Source organism: Penicillium pulvis, assembly GCF_028828015.1.
Source record: "Penicillium pulvis strain IBT 33274 chromosome Unknown contig_5_segment0_segment0, whole genome shotgun sequence".
NCBI classification, from domain to species: Eukaryota; Fungi; Ascomycota; class Eurotiomycetes; order Eurotiales; family Aspergillaceae; genus Penicillium; species Penicillium pulvis.
The window spans coordinates 2,915,657-2,932,261 of record NW_026643078.1 but is presented as its reverse complement, the minus strand read 5'-3'; the positions used below and the strand labels follow the sequence as shown (position 1 = coordinate 2,932,261).

Genomic DNA, 16,605 nt, shown 5'->3' with positions numbered 1-16,605 from the left:
ACACTTCCAAGGTTGGAGACTAGAGCAAATGAAGCATGGCCCTCCGCCACTGATTTATATGATGGACTGCCAGAGCCACTGAGAAGACGCCGTATAGGTCATCCTTTGATCGCCAAGTCCAAGTCCCTGTTTGGCTCTGGGGATATGACTTTGTGGAGGGCGCCTCTTTCTCCGCATCCCGTCCGGATTCGGGTCGGTAACCATTTCCCGGAAACTGGGCTACGGGCTACGGGGAGAAATGACTTGGAAGGCTATGCCCGATTGGCCGGGATGCGGGATTAGTCAGCCTCCACGTAGACTCACGTAGACTCACGTAGACTTCTCCGGTGACCGCAAATTGAGTTTGATCCAGATCGACACCCCCACTCGCTGCCCAATGAGAAAGCCCCTCGGATTTGCTGACCCTGGGCGTCTTTCCCCCGCAAATTGTGGCTGGTCGTGATATACGGAGTACACCACGTCACGAGGGATCCCCGCCCCCCACCCATCCCGAATGCAGCAACTTCTCTGATGCCGGGTTTTAATTTCCTGGCAGCAACCTTCCCCCCCCCGCAGTGCTTTGAACAAAAACTGCTGATCATCTTGTCACTGGTACAACGTGAACAATGCGGCCGAACAGGCTTCCAGTCAAGAGGAAGCATGCCACCATGGCATGTGTCTCTTGTCGGGAAAGCAAAGTCAAGGTAGCAACTCACCCTGTATATGGTCCATCGACTAGAGATCCTGATGCTAAATGATCACAGTGTGATGGGTTGGAGCCTGCGTGTTCCACCTGCGTGAACAGAAATCGGGAATGCCGTTACCATGCGATTGACAAGCGGAAGTAAGCAAGTTCGAGGTGTTCAAAATCGTATAGTTACTGAACAGGCCATTCGCAACATCTAGGCTACCACTACGTGTTGCCATCGATTTTTTGACTATGAGAGTGGACCAGCTATGTCTTTTTATAACTGAAAATGGACTACAGCCTCCGCAACTGCCACCAGAGGAAGACCAGGCGTTGAAGAACATATTGGAAAGCCTTGGGCTGAATAACGAGACAAAGTCCACGCCACCGCTCCCGAACGAACCCGAGGCTAAGAAGAATTGCGAGGTCTTGTCTGTGGATTCTAATGGGTGTTTACCAGACTTGCCGCAGAATTTCGTTGCAGCCACAACTTCTGGGTCAGTAGATTCAGGCACTGATACATTTGCCGAAAGAAACCTAGAGGCAGATATTCGCGCCGTATCCAGCTCCCCGCAATCCTCTCAGAATATGCCTTTCGACTTTTCATTTATTGAGACATCACAAAACAACGGCGAAGGCAGCCCAAGCAGCTTTCTCGGCTCTTGGGACACGGATCTTAGATCTTTGATATGCGTCAACCCTACAGCAGCTGGTATGCAAAACCTCTTTGGCTTGTCACATGGTCCAACTGGTGTTGAACCGGAAGGGTTTGTCAACTTCCTCGACCCAATAGCGCACGATGACGATGAGACGCTCGTGGAGGAACCGGAAACCGCAGAGGATATTGAAAGCCTTATTGACGAGATTTCCGACCGAGTGGGCACTCTCAGGATCGGGCCTGGGGGCAAGACGCGTTTCTGTGGCCCAACATCGACATTCAATCTGGCTGGCGTGTTGGAATCGGAAGAGCCAGCATCACGATCCAGCAACGAACTTGGTACGTTGGAGGAACATGATCGCTCATGGTCCGATCCAGAAATACCGTCGGATTTGGAGGAGCATCTCATCAATCTCTATTTTTGCTGGCAAGATCCATTTTGTCATGTGGTCGATCGCGAAATTTATACGGAAGCCAAAAAGAAATGGTGGCAAATGGAGGACACGCCGTTCTACTCGGAAACCCTACGATATGCGATGTAAGTTCGACGTATACTGATTCAACAACATGGAATTGAACTGACTGAATCGTACAGGTGTGCCATTGGCAGCGCGTTTGAGTCTCGTTTTCATCCGGCTCTCATCACATTTCCAAAGTCTCTGATAGACTTCCTCGGAGCTCGAGTGAAATCGCTACTGGAGCTCGAACTTGATAATCCTTGCGTGGCAACCGTCCAAGCATTGGTAATTATGAGTCATCATGAGATTGGAAATGGAAAAGATACTAGGGGCTGGCTATTCAGTGGTGAGTTTCAACCTTGCTCTCCCAAAAACCGCTGGTTTTTACTAACAAATCTGGTAAGGAATGGCAATGCGACTCTCCTTTGACCTTGCTCTGCATCTCGACATGTCTGAGTATGTCTCTACAGGGGACATCACCTCTGCCGGCGCAGAACTTCGTCGAACGGTGTTTTGGGCTGCATATACTGTGGATCAGTAAGTTCTATATACGTGCTCGTGCCTGAAAAGATGGGACTGACGGCCTTGCAGTCAATTGGGCTTTCATCTCGGCAGGCCCTCTCGTACCAGCATGGAGGATGTGACCGTTCGGAAGCCCCAAGCCCAAGCGGGTCAACCTGGGCAGCACCGGTGGGCGCCATATGAAACGCAAGGTTCATACAATTCGACGGCTGGCTTGCTAGACTGTACCGAAGCAGTGAGTCAGCAGATGGTTTCCCTTTGTGAGCTTATGGCACCATGTGGGTATATATTGTGAGTCTCAAACAATGCTGCAGTGATGAAACCAAAACTAAGCATTCTCTATAGATATGGCACGTCGAGAATCTCGAAGCCAGTGCTGCAAGATCTAAACGCAAATATTGTCGCCGAACTACGCAGGTGGAAATCCAACCTCCCGCCATTCCTACAGATCAATCTTCACGACTACACTTCGCCATACCTACCGCATGTATTGCTACTGCAGTAAGTCAAAGGCATTCACCACCATCTAAGAGCTAGCTGCTAATTATATGTCATGAAGCATGCAATACCATCAGAACATCATATACGCTCATCGACCATGGATGTCCAAAAAGGGCTTACAACCAGACCCGCCCAAAGGACCGGGTTATCTCCATGCTCGTGAGATGTGCATAAGCTCCGCCATTGCCATTTCGAAGATACTAGTTCTCTATGAAACACGATATACACTGCGCCGCATCAACGTGAAGGCAGTCTCGATAACTTCCTCTGCCATCCTCTTACTTCTTTTCGCCTCCGTGACCAAGTATCCAGCCCATTCACAAAGCGACATCACACGTTCCTTGAGCAGCTGCTTCCGAGCACTGGATGAGTTTTCGCGCTCCTGGAAGAGTGCTGGGCGCGCCAAAGACCTCCTTGTCAACTTACAGCGACAATGGGAGCTTCGAGCGAGGTTCAGGAATGATATCAGGGATCCTAAAAGGGGAAGTTGTTTGCCTCGAAAGCGTTCTCGGGACTCGAATAAACTCTATCGAGTGACGCCCACAGAACGAGAATCGTTCACTCGTCGCAGATGCGAGCCAGAAATGGATTTTCACTCAGAAGCAGAGTCCAGGTGGATGCCGATGGATGATGCGCGATTGGTGATTGATAATTGCAGCAAAGGACCCATCGATATTGTGCCCGGCGCTGGCTTTGATGCACCTCAAATGTCTTGAAATAAGACAAGTCGTGACTCGGCCATTCTTGGCCGTACGGAATCAGACTAATCTGAATGGATAGAGGCTGGTTGATGCCATGTCACTACAATTTTGGTACTTGACGGAATATTCACGAGCTTTCTAAATGATCTGACGAGCTGTATATTATTAGCAATTCACTTCCATGTGCATACCTTTTTTAACTTTGAAAGTAATTTAATCACCCTGTACAATATATGTATAGACACAGACACGCCCATGGTAATTAGTACCTACTTTTAGTTGGGACAGAGGCCCTTAATGTGCGGTATATACAGTGAGTGCTGGAGCGTACCTGGATGCGTATAACACAAAGTGCGCAAGTAGCTGCTATCTAGCAATACATCCCTCCTACCCATCTCCAGTCGTAGCAGTATCCTTCTCCCAAGGGCCCGTGGGTTGTTCCTCCATGGCGGACAAGCCACGATCCAAAACATGATCAGCTCCTTCCTTGTGCCCACAAGGCAGAGTTATCAACCTGCGAAGAGCTTCCCTCCAGCACTCGTTCTTTAAGAGGGCGTGAGGCTCGCTGATTTGGTCGCACGGATGGCTGAGTTGATTTCCTTCGGGATTTTTGGAAACAGGGAATGGGTCGAAGCTGTATTGTGGCCCAGTACATCACAAGGATCTTTAGAATCCAGCGCCTCGTTTGGGCTCTTTGGAATTGTCCAAAGAAGCCTCAATGGAAATTATGATAGCTGGGTTCTTTGCAGGTGGACTCAGGGCTTGCCAGCTACGAGCTACGATTCATAGGAAGACTGAGCGCTTCGCCAGCTATGTGAGAGCCCGTGGCCGACGGAGGAAAGTTTTTGCGTCTGGTAGAGGTGATGACTTAAAAGGTGTCCGTAAATAAGAAAGAAAGGAAATCGAGGCAGGTCAGAACAAAGAGCTTCTGTTTACAGAGAAGGATCTGTTTCCTTGGATTAAAGGAGTGAGCCGAAAGTCACAGATAGGAAGGTTTCTCATGAAGAGAGATGTATCGCCAAACTAGTGGTCGCGAGCTGCCATGAAATCATACCCGTTGTCTTCTTCAACCTTTGTTTCACATCAAATCATGCTGATAGAAAGAGATCTCTCCAGCTCACATTGAGCTTGTTTTGAGCTCGGCGAATAAGATTACGCGCCAGGCCTTGAAGTTTGTGATAAAAGATGCTGGTAAATACGACAAATTGCATAAATATATCATAGTTACGTTCAACCTTGGAATGAGAAAGAAATCAGCGATACATATGAAGAACTCGCGAAGCTTATATAAGACGAAAGAGGTCACCCAATCATATTGGACAACACTATTTTACCGACAATATTCAAGAAGCGAGTTATAACGAATCGAAGGATAGCATTCAAACGTCCGTTAGAAAAGCAGCTGAATTGAATTAAGGTGGTACATTTTAGCAGTATTCCACAAGAACAAATTGAATGTTTTAGCCTTGCAGAAACGAGTGGAGGAATATGGTTGATAGGGCTTACTCTGAGGCATTGATGGATCTGAATGCATATTACAATGTAAGTTATTTATGTGTCTCACAAATCACCAATATCAGGCAGGTCTTGGCAAAGCACGCCAACTACGAAGGCTCGGCCAGCCCTCTCCACTGCGCTCTGCTGGATTCTTTTCGTGATGTGGCTAAACCTCATTGTTGTAACCATATGCTGAAGGAGTGGTCTCATCAGTGGTCTTCGCTTTAGTTATGGCTGCATCCTCCTCATCACCTGGCAACTTCTCGCACTGTGAAGAGCCCCTCGGAATTCTCGCAATAGGATACTCTGCACCACCAGCCCCAGTGATGTGACTACTGTCTCAATGACACGTGGAGCCTTGACTATTCGGCATGTGCATCGCATGGTTTGCCTACATCACGGTCCCTTACTCGAGAAGCATATGTGCCCCGCTCTCTCGTAATCAGATACTCCTCAAGAATATTGCCTGTGGAAGCCCTAGAGACGGTACAACGGCTGCAAAATACAGGAAGTTAGACGTCTCTAGATTGTTGCATAATATCCACGCGTACTCTTATATGTAGCTTATCCACATACAATCTTCATGGGGGCCTACTGACGGGAAATGGCCCAAATGCACAACTGTGTCTGTTCAAGTCGGTGAAATTATCCAAAAAGGGTCAGATAGTTGGAGCTACTGCATCAATGGCGTCTGTCGCCGAAACCATTCAATCCTCTAATGACGGCGGTGATCTCTGCAGATTGTGTCACCGGAACAACTTGTTCCTGTCGGCGTAATGTTCGAATTCATCACCCTCACGATGATCTCAATCCAGAGTATTGCGATGGTACCCTATCTAGATACAGCTCTCTCGGCGCATGGTAGACACGTCTCGCACGAATGTGGTGCTGGAGCTTTTGCTGTCTACATATAAACCAAAGTGATTCAGCCTGCAGGCTGAAAGAGGTGTAAATGATCAGGAAAGAGAGAAGAATAGAAAGCCTTGTACCTCATACGCCATATCCATGAGAATAACAATCAATATGAGCGTTACTCCGTTTTCTTTAGGTTTCCTCGGCTTGCCCCTCTTTGCCTTGTTGAATGTCTCTTTCCCTTTTTTCTGCACGTTGCAATTGGCATATACCTTATTTGCAAGCTCAGCTGGCGACGCTTTCTGCTATATACCTTCCACTAGCAGTACTCTTCTGGCGAAACTGATATTGAAAAGCAATGTTCTGACTGAGCTTGGGGATTGACTTGAAGTGGCCATCTGTAATTCAGAAAATTACTCCCGAGCTAGGCACGAAGGCCAATCCTATAGTGATTGAAGCTGAGCCGGCTCAATAGGACTTGGCTTCTGGCTTCTAACCCCCTACAAAGCTCAGAGGAAGAAGAGGAAAGAATAAGAGAGGTCTCATATGAAGCTCTGTAAACATGCTACTGCAAATAGTGCAGATCACTAAATTGAGCCAAGTTCCCTCACCTTGTGATATCCCGTCCGTGCCACGTGAAGGTCACCTTCGTAACTGTTTCCACTATTCTCAATCGCCCTAAGTACCCTTACAATATACTTGAACATATCGTCAAAAAAAAGACGTTCGTTCCTGGGTCACTAGGGAATTTCGGACGAGGAAGTCTTTCATCGGGCCGATATAATCACAGTATCGTCACGGTGCTCATGGATTGTCTAATGCCGAGTCTGTGACGATTTCGAAATGGTGACCTATCAGTAATTCATCATGAGAAATGGTGGGGAACTCTATTCGATTTTGTGCGGCCGGAGTCGGATGTTCAAAAAATGTGGGGTAGTCACGGGAATCAGATTCCGACCTCAAGATATTTAACCACCGGCTCGAGGTTTCAAAATGACCACAAATAACACACCTTCAAGATGAATGGCCACGCTTCTATCCCCTCGAGGCTCTACAAGGCCGAGTCACTTCAATTCGATGACTTCAAGCAAATTTGCTCGCGTACCATTGATACATCCACCTACCCACTGGCCTGTGCCACTGAACGCAATGTCCCAATTTATGACCTTTCCGCACTCGAGGCACAAACAGTAACAGCCGATACTCTCTCTCGCCTTCAGGATGAGTGGCATCACATTCTGCACACCGGACCCGGCATCTTCGTCCTTCGAAACATGTATGCACCCACCCGGTACGGCAGCATCCTTTCCGCGACCAACGCAGCCTTTGACCAAATTATTACCAAAGAGCGCTCCTCCAACGTCTCTAAAGGCGACCACTTCGCCGCAGGCGGAACGAATGACCGCATCTGGAATGCCTTCCAGAAGCATGGCGAAGAAGACCCCGCCTCCTTCCTCGCATATTACTCCAACCCTTGGCTAGCCACCGTTTGCAATGCCTGGCTCGGCCCAGGCTACCGCATCACTGCACAAGTAAATGCAGTTCATCCAGGTGGCGCAGCCCAGAAGGCCCACCGCGATTACCATCTCGGGTTCATCGAAGAGGAAGCCTGCATGCGCTACCCGGCTGCGACGCAATTGACCTCTCAGTTCCTGACGCTACAGGGGGCCGTCGCGCATACTGACATGCCGGTTGATAGTGGTCCAACCCGCTTCTTGCCTTTCAGTCAAACATATGAGCCGGGATATCTCGCCTGGCGAAGACCTGAGTTCCGCGCTTTCTTCCAGGAGAACTATGTTGCTCTTCCACTCAGTCTTGGCGATGGTGTCTTCTTTAATCCTGCCCTTTTCCACGCTGCGGGGGCAAATACAATGGACCCATCAAACGGCTTCCGCCGCGTCGCAAACTTGCTTCAGATAAGCAGCGCATTCGGGAAGCCTATGGAAGCAGTAGACTCCATTCAGTTAGTAAACGTGACTTGGGATGGATTAAAAAAGCGCTACGCGAACGCGGGAACACTCGCAGACGGGGAATTGGATCCGGATCGGCACTCACTTGCTCAGCGCGAGGTCAAGGCGTTTGTGCAGGCTGTTGCAGAGGGATACCCTTTTTCCACCAATCTGGATCGAAGACCGCCTGCGCCGAATGGCATGGCGCCGGAGAGTGAGCAGGATCTTCTGGTGCGAGGGCTGGAAGCGGGCTGGAGCCGTGCTCAGGTTGTTGCTGCTCTTGAGGAGATGCGGAGGGATGGACGGCCTTGAGCTGGATTATAGGTGCAAGCTTAAGGCTAGAATATAATTATTAGCGGCCAAATGGTCGAGGTGTTGGGTGTTATAAATAAATATATCTTTAAACCCTAACCAATGGGAATCAGTGCAAACTCACCCTCAGCTCTCAGGGCTTAAGTACGAGGATAAAAGCTTGGCAAAAGTAGACTGTTAGCACTTTCTACGTACGATCGCGCTCAGAATTCAGGAAGTTCGAAGTTATCCAGTAGATTTTAGTATGGTTTCCTTCAGCCGGGTTCAATGACTGCGTCGATAGGCATGTCTGGTGCGGAAAGGTATGCACGCACTGACCATTCTTTCAACTTTAGAGTCGTTCCCCGCCGTTCGACATATTCCCTTATCTGATTGTGGCTTCGCCCGTAAGTGTAGCACAAGAAACAAAAAAAAAAAAAGATACTCCGATAGGGGGAATCGAACCCCGGCTGTCGTGTGAGAGACGACGATGTTAGCCACTACACCATATCGGAAAAAGGATGGACTCGCGGGGAATCGAACCCCGGACCACTCCCATGCTAAGGGAGTATTATACCACTAAACCACAAGCCCATGAAAACTCTCCCTCGGGGAATCGAACCCCGGTCTCCCGCGCTTATCGGTGTTAATGACAAGCGGAAATCATGACCACTAGACCAAGGAAGATGTGATAGTCGAGTTTCCGCTCGACCACTTGGTTGATTCTGATGTCTGGGTCTAGATTTATGGCCACATGAGCCAGTTCAAATAATAGTGGGGTAATCTAGCCAATCTTATGGCTTCATAGCCAGTGAGCGTTTTAGATTAGCTTAGTAAAAAGAAGGAGGGGGAAAAAAAAAAATTAGAGTAACAAGTCCGGCCATCTCTAGAATCAAGAGTCAGTCTGTCATCATATTTGGTACAAGCTGGCTTTACTAACAATTCGGCGTCATTCTTTATAAGTAGCAACATTCTGCTAAAATAGCCCAGAGTGAAGATCCCCAGCCACCAAACGGGATGCCTAACACTAAGATGAATGATATGATAATTGACTAGATTTGCTATTTTGCCAAACCGAGTACGGCATAAGCTTCATGGTTGCCAGGCTTGATATAAGCTACAACATATGTCAGTCAGCCTTTCGAAGCAAAATGTGCCACTATCTGTACGCTCTTGGGCTCTTTCTTGGCCACTGTGGGCACTCGGACTATATCATTGAGTCCCTGTTAAAAGCCGTATTGCCCTGGCTAAATACAGGTCAAATAGCCTAAATTATATTTCGCCTTATTGAATATATCACTTGTTTATCCAAGCCGTGGTTTACCATTACATGATTCGCCATTCCGACAAGCTTGACCTTCTTAGAACGGCAAGAAACCTTTGATTAGCACCACGTCATCAGAGATCAGAGAAAGGAGTGGGAGTGTGGCCCTTCTCCTTGTGTCTGGCTATATATTATTTATCACGTGTCAATAATGGCTAAACTTCGGGGCAACAAATAACTCTTGTGATCAAACGACGCGTGCCAAGATGACTGTCCTGCGTGGGGCAGGCTCAAGCACGCTAGAATACCTAAATCCATACGAATTAAATGTTGGCCCAGATACCAAACTAGCTCTTCTGTGTCATGATTGATGGAAACTGTTGTTTACTGTCTTATTTGCGGGCCCCACGAACCCAAGAATGCGGGGAAAGTAGATTCGTGGGGGCGCCCCAGAAAGGCCGTAACGGGTTGATTTCTCTGAAGGATGTAGCTGAGGGGGTAGCTGAGGGGTTGGGAAGTATGGATTAAAGCTTTTTAAAAGAGCTCGTTGCCAATTTGTGTGACTTGATTTTTATCTAGACTACAATACTTTTCTTTCATTGCTGCTCATCCAGTCCGATCGGCATTACACATCACCATGCCAGCCACAGGTAGGGAAGAGCCTGATATCATCGCGCCCATTGATAACTCGCGGAGCTCGAATTGTCCCGCTCATGAGCACGTCGCGCGGTTTCTGGCGAGTGTGGAGAATGGTGACGACAATCGCGCTTTCACAGTCGAAGAAGAGAAGCATGTCTTGCGTCGCATCGATTTACGAGTTTTACCACTACTACTGGGTGCATACTTCTTCCAACAACTCGACAAGTCTGCGCTTTCATATACCTCGATCTTTGGTCTTTCTGAAGATGCCCACCTTGTTGGCCAACAGTACTCATGGCTCAGCTCGATCTTATATTTATCTCAACTGGTATTCCAACCTCTCGCTGCATTTTTGCTGGTGAAGGCACCCACGGGAAAAGTTATTTCAATCGCCATATTCCTTTGGGGAAGTACATTGGCGATCATGTCTGCTTGCACAGACTTTACGAGCCTGTTGGGCATGCGCTTTGCGCTCGGAGCTTTTGAGTCGATGATAGGTTCGAAAGTAGGCATGAGAAGCAAATAAAATTAATACTAACTATGTTACTTAGCGCCATCTTGTATTGCAGCCACTCAGATGTGGTGGCGTCGAGGTGAACAGACTTTGCGTGCAGCCATGTGGAATGGAATGAACGGTTTGACGTTTATAGTAAGCTTTGAATACTTGCCCGGTAGGTGCAACATTCATATATCCCAGTCTAACTAAAGCATCTTGTAGGTTGGTAGCCTCTTTACGTACGGATTGGGCCATATTCACAGCGATACATTATTTTCATACCAGATAATCTTCCTGTTCTGCGGTCTGCTGACAGTCTGCTATTCATTCGTCGTCTTGATATTCATGCCCGACTCACCTATGGAGGCTAATTGCCTAAGCGACCGCGAGAAATTCATTGCCGTCGAGCGTCTGCGTGCCAACCAAATGGGTATTGTTTCTCGGGAATGGCGATGGGACCATGTGTGGGAAACGATCTATGACTTCAAAACTTGGAGCTGGTTCTTTTTGATCATCTCGATATCGTGAGTCTTCACCTCCACTCTGATTATCTTGTCAAGTATCTTATTTTGCCCGCAGAATCCCCAGCGGTGGAATCAGTAGTTTCGGAAATCTTATTTTGGAGTCATTTGGGTACACGAATTTCCAGTCGATTCTGTTCAACTTACCGTTAGGCGTCATTCAGATTATTGCTATCTTGGGTGGTGGTTGGCTTGCCACTCGCTTCAGAACGAAGGGGGCAATAATAGTGTTATTTGCTACGCTTGCATCAATCGGTACTATTTTGTTGCTTGTCGTCCCACGAAGCAATAAGGGTGTCCTTCTATTTGGGTACTACCTAGTGCGTCCTATAATTACTCACTTCCTTTTGGTTGATCATACTTTGCTGACACTTACAAGGTCTCAACCTTGGCTGCCATCACTCCTATGATTTATGCCTGGGAAGCTCAAAATACTGCAGGTGATACGAAGCGAAAGTGCACATCAGCGGTTGTTCTTGTGGGGATGTGCACAGGAAATGTAAGTACCAATGCTGTACGAATATCTTTTAGATGATAAACCCTTCCTTACATCTTACTAGGTGATTGGTCCACAGCTCTTCTCGACCTCTCAGGCCCCGAAATACCGCCCAGGCCTGATTGCAAGCTTGATTATGTTTATCCTGGTGGCGGTCTTGTCAATGTAAGTGAAGTGAGTGACAATCATACTAGGTCCTCACTAACCTGTCTACAGTTTGACCGAGCTCTATTTGATCGCGCTCAACAAGAAGCATGCCAAGAAGAGGGAGATCCTTGGAAAGTCAGCCAATGCTATCGATGAATCAATGTTGACAAAGGATAAAATGGAGACAAGTAAGGTTGTAGAGCTCGAAGATGTTCGGGATATTCGGGACCGCAACGTTGCAGACAAGGGTTTCGCAGATATAACGGACCTGCGGAATGAGGATTTCATCTTTGTCTATTAGTCGCTTTGACGCGCCTACAAGCCGACTCGGAGAGATGATATATATCGATCTTTTTTTATGCAGACCTGGTGGATATCGACTTGGATCGGATTATTGAATTTTTAGATATACATACTTATGAGTAAAGAAATATATATATGGAAGAAATCTGGTGATGCATGCCATTCCTACGGCTGACTTTTATTGCCAGATTATCAGGCAGCTTCAGACCTCAGGAGCTTGGAATGTAGAATATTCTGAAAAATTACCAGCCATCTCTACAACAACCAGAAGGGAGAACAATACACAAACGCACGTCGCTGAAAAGCTACCAAAGACAGAAAAAAAAAAAAAAGAAAGAAAAAACGCAACAGGAAACCAATGGCGAGACGGTTTCGTCCTCCAAGCACATCTCGTCAAGCCTGTCTATCATCGCCCAGGGTCATATACATCAACTCTCTAGTAGTTGGGGATGCAAACACCATCGCTCCACTCAGTGGCGCCAACGCATTGCCAGCCGTCACAGCAAGCGATGCCACCATTCTGGCAGGCAGCCTTGTAGTCTAGAATCAACATAATTAGCAACTATACTTCCAATCTGTATTTTTTTCAATCGACTCACTGCCTACGCAGGTGCGCTTCTCGAAAGCATCAGGAGAAGGAGCAGCAGTTGCAACAGCGGCCAGAGTAGCAATAATAACAGTGATGAACTGCATATTGATGACTGAAAGTCTTTGGTCGGTGGATTGGTTGGTGGATTGTATTGTTTGGAGTGAGTTGATTGATGGGATTCAATTAACGAGGAGATCTACAGGTTTTATATTGTAGCCAAGCCATTATATAGAATCAGTTTCAATAAGCCTTAATGGAAATTCTCTAAGTGTTTCATGATCGTATACACATTAGGAATCATTTTGCCTCTAGGCATCTTGGCTCTATGTGAGCCTCCCTTTTACAGTAAGCGGTGAATTTTGTAACTTTCCTGTTCAGGTGCAGCCCCCGCCACCGCCCCGCAGTACAGTAAGCAGTAGTCGAGCCCCGCAATCCGACGAAGTACGAACAAAAGACCAAGTCAACTAGGTGTACAAGAGAAGTGAAAAACGCCTGCATTATTATTAGGCTCTCCTGGGGCTTGAGGATGAGAAATAAAATCTGCTCTGATTCAATGCATGACATAATAGTGGCCCGATGTCGGTTTGCAGAGCTGCGATCTTTCAGAGGTTTGATTGGTTGCTTGCTAATTTCCGATCCCGGAATCTGACCACTCAGGAACGCCGCCTGGCCTTCATGACATAGCTTGCATTTGATCCTTACTGCCTTCATCGCTGTTACCCCACCATCTTTTGAGTCTCCTCTTCTTCTTCCTCTTTCATTCCTCCGCCCTTACCCTACATACTATTCCCAAAAACTCGCAAACATGAGCCAGCCCTCAGTCTACTTCGACGTTTCTGCCAATGGCGGTATGCTCTCCTCTCACAGATCGCTTGACGATCACAAAGCTCAATTTGTGTCGAAAAACTGACGTTTCCCTTGAATAGACCCCCTCGGCCGCATTGTTTTCAAGCTTTACAGTGATGTAGTCCCCAAGACAGCCGAGAACTTCCGCGCTCTTTGCACTGGCGAGAAGGGATTCGGCTACGCTGGATCTTCCTTCCACCGTGTCATTCCCAACTTCATGCTCCAGGGCGGTGACTTCACCAACCACAACGTAAGTGTTCTCTCACAAAATGGAAGTGGTCGGATTATGGCGGGATCGGTTATTAAAATCCTATCCAGGGAACTGGTGGCAAGTCCATCTACGGAGAGAAATTCGCCGATGAGAACTTCCAATTGAAGCATACCAAGCCTGGTCTGCTCTCCATGGCCAACGCTGGTAAAAACACGTACGTCACGCGAAGAAAACTGCCTTCTCATCCTGTACCGAACTCCCATTAACCTGTCATTCCCCTATAGCAACGGATCCCAGTTCTTCATCACCACCGTTGTCACCGATTGGCTGGATGGTGCCCACGTTGTCTTCGGCGAAGTTACCGAGGGTATGGACATCGTTAAGAAGATTGAGGGCTTCGGTAGTGGCAGTGGAAAGACCTCGAAGAAGGTCGTCATCGACAAGTCCGGACAGATCTAGAAGTCTTGTATAGGTGATAAACTATTGCAAATCCCTGGTCCCAGAATTGACATGACTGCTTGACGCCCCCTTCGGGCTTGTCCTGATCTGCAAAATAACAAGAATTGGCGGAAGCCTAAACATCTTATAAATTTTCCTTCTCATTTTGAGGCGCGCCAAGCATTACGATGCGTAGGAAATGTAGATTGACACAATGAAATTGGGCCACGCATCTAGGATTATGATTTCGGCCATTGAAGTAGACTGTATGAGACAAGAAAATAAGGAAGGAATATGTTACTATACATGGACAAAGCTAACGTGCAATAAAAAAAGCATTGTCACCCTGTCGGAGAGACAGGTAAAGGAGTGGTCAATTGATATTTGATCAATATTCAGACTTTGTAAGTTGGCCAGGTCATTGCTTCCGAATGCTCGCGTTCTCATACTCTACGTCGAACTTTTGAACAACACTGATCCCGTAAGGGCCCGCATTCGAGGCCAAGCGCTGTTCTTCTTCCGAGCTGACGGACTTGACATCCACATTGATCATTTCCGTTGACTCAAAATCGTTACCAACTTTGACTGTATGTGTCTTTGCGTCCAACGGGTCCATGCTGTAATTGCCATTGGTAGCTGACTGCTGTCCAAGGCGGTCAAAAGTCCGTTCTGAAGATCGGCCGTATTTCCGGTCGGCGGAAGATCCTATCCCAGGCGCGATGGCGGCGATGATAGTCTTGAAGAACGGCATGTTGGCGCAGATGATGGCTAATTGAGGCTCCAGAACAGTCCACATGATGGGATCGAGCAAGGTGAATGTTGGGTCCTCAAAGTCGAGTTTGTAGATCGAGATAAGGCGAATGATGCTAATAATAGAAATTCTGAAGAAAGTAGAATATCAGTACACGTAAACCATGGTGAAAGGTGAGTAGATCGGCAATGCTTCACACGTACACAAGTCCCACACCAAATACTGAGGTAAGTCCAATCTTCTTTTGCATGTTAAGCTTTAGCTTCCAAATGTGAGGTAAAGGCAGTCCTATAACCATCGCGTCGGTTATGACATTCATGATGCCAGCGACCATAAAGGCTGCCGGGCGATTTCCGCAATGGCCCTCGATGGAAGTGTCCCAGTTGTAGATGAACGGTCGACAGAGCAAGAAGCATTCGAGGATGATGCTGGTTGCCCATGCCCAAACAATGAATAGGGCGACAATAACACCGGCTTTGAAGGTACCGTTAGATCCAAAAATTCGAACCATAAACAGAGCGATCGAAGTCTTGGTCATTCCGAGCGAAGTACCATAGAGAATCTCCACGGTCAAAAGCGACTACGTCTTCATTAGTAACAAGCGACTGTCATGGCCCAATAGCCCAGACACCTACCTTCAGTGCTATAACCCTGGATTGCGGTGCAACATCCTCCACGTGGAGACCCATACCTCCATACTTAATCACTTCAATCCTGTTAGAGCTCCTGTTATTCGGAAAAGGAAAAGCGGCAGAGATCTTACTGATCCAGAGTAGAGCGAGAGCGCCATACATCAACAGCTATAGAGGATTTTAGCTGAAAGATTAACCACGATGCGGTTGATAACTTTATAACTTACCACTCCCACCAGGATGAAGAGCTCGGAAAGTCCAGGCTTCAGTGCCTTGAGATGCATTGCATATAGGCGCACAATAGTAGCAATGGTTGCCAGGGCGCCGAAGACCGTTGCCGCCACCAACGGGCCCTGAATATAGGACGGACTAAGGCTATATGTCACAGCCATAGTGATAATATTTTGTGCGTGGTCAGGTTAGAGGAGGAAGAACCAGGCTAGGTAAAAAGTACCTTCTCCCCTCGATATATGCACGGCGCTTTTAGCAGACTAGCTTAAATACCAAATCACCGAAGCTGCAGGTTATGATCCACGTGGAGAACATACACTAGCTTCATTTTTCTCGTATTCCTTTGCGCTTAATTTTAACATTGAGCGAACCAATCTCCACTATATGCATAGGATGTCTCAGAGTTAAGAAACTCTACTGCTGCAAGCGCGATCAATGATTCTCCACAACTCAATTTTCTAGAAACTGATCTATTGACAATTGTGTTATGTTGCCCTTTATGGGATAGCGTCTTTAGACTCGGACCTTATCCGGTTTTTATAGTTTGCCCTAGAAGCTCAAAGTCTGGTAAACCAAAATTTGGTCCCGAAGATAAAGCGACCGATGATCGATCTTAATAGCGATATATGGAACAGAAGCATTTGCCATGTGATAGGTGGCACAATTGAATAAAACAATCACAAAAATAAAAATCAGGAGAAGAGGATGGCAAGAATCTATACCATTGGAAATCAAATATGGTGGAGTTGGTCCTCCGATCCGATCGCATGGATGTCAAGCCACCAGGCAATTGCCAAGCACATCGAGGAATCAGTACGATGTGTATCTCAGGGGCATCGCTAGAGACCACCTCATTCTATTTTCTAATTGAACTGTAAAACGCCCAAGTGGGGGAGCGAGAATTGGAGCTTTCCCCTATTGCCGATGGAAGTTAATTGGACCATG

At 47.3% G+C, this 16,605-nt stretch overlaps 6 protein-coding genes across 6 annotated transcripts; 4 read left to right on the top strand and 2 right to left on the bottom strand.

The window, feature by feature from the left end:
- Positions 1–605: 605 nt before the first annotated feature.
- N7503_007659 (uncharacterized protein) lies at positions 606–3,522 on the top strand (the record flags this gene model as incomplete). Its single annotated transcript, XM_057067206.1, has 8 exons — positions 606–683; positions 744–823; positions 886–1,863; positions 1,921–2,129; positions 2,188–2,320; positions 2,375–2,596; positions 2,651–2,806; positions 2,865–3,522. 8 exons carry the CDS (start codon positions 606–608, stop codon positions 3,520–3,522), a joined length of 2,514 nt encoding a protein of 837 aa, XP_056920887.1.
- A 3,353-nt stretch (positions 3,523–6,875) lies between these two features.
- On the top strand, positions 6,876–8,117 carry N7503_007658 (phytanoyl-CoA dioxygenase family protein; the record flags this gene model as incomplete). Its single annotated transcript, XM_057067205.1, has 1 exon — positions 6,876–8,117. One exon carries the CDS (start codon positions 6,876–6,878, stop codon positions 8,115–8,117), a length of 1,242 nt encoding a protein of 413 aa, XP_056920886.1.
- A 1,880-nt stretch (positions 8,118–9,997) lies between these two features.
- N7503_007657 (uncharacterized protein) lies at positions 9,998–11,960 on the top strand (the record flags this gene model as incomplete). The annotated part of the gene is made up of 7 exons (XM_057067204.1): positions 9,998–10,496; positions 10,551–10,648; positions 10,718–11,019; positions 11,075–11,336; positions 11,396–11,515; positions 11,577–11,677; positions 11,729–11,960. 7 exons carry the CDS (start codon positions 9,998–10,000, stop codon positions 11,958–11,960), a joined length of 1,614 nt encoding a protein of 537 aa, XP_056920885.1.
- Positions 11,961–12,398: 438 nt separating this feature from the next.
- Positions 12,399–12,655, bottom strand: N7503_007656 (uncharacterized protein; the record flags this gene model as incomplete). Its single annotated transcript, XM_057067203.1, has 2 exons — positions 12,399–12,502; positions 12,562–12,655. 2 exons carry the CDS (start codon positions 12,653–12,655, stop codon positions 12,399–12,401), a joined length of 198 nt encoding a protein of 65 aa, XP_056920884.1.
- A 665-nt stretch (positions 12,656–13,320) lies between these two features.
- On the top strand, positions 13,321–14,130 carry N7503_007655 (peptidylprolyl isomerase). Its single transcript, XM_057067202.1, has 4 exons — positions 13,321–13,399; positions 13,478–13,647; positions 13,716–13,822; positions 13,893–14,130. Exons 1-4 carry the CDS (start codon positions 13,357–13,359, stop codon positions 14,065–14,067), a joined length of 495 nt encoding a protein of 164 aa, XP_056920883.1. The 5' UTR covers positions 13,321–13,356; the 3' UTR covers positions 14,068–14,130.
- Positions 14,131–14,464: 334 nt separating this feature from the next.
- Positions 14,465–15,821, bottom strand: N7503_007654 (uncharacterized protein; the record flags this gene model as incomplete). Its single annotated transcript, XM_057067201.1, has 5 exons — positions 14,465–14,927; positions 15,001–15,377; positions 15,433–15,503; positions 15,561–15,597; positions 15,657–15,821. 5 exons carry the CDS (start codon positions 15,819–15,821, stop codon positions 14,465–14,467), a joined length of 1,113 nt encoding a protein of 370 aa, XP_056920882.1.
- Positions 15,822–16,605: the final 784 nt, after the last annotated feature.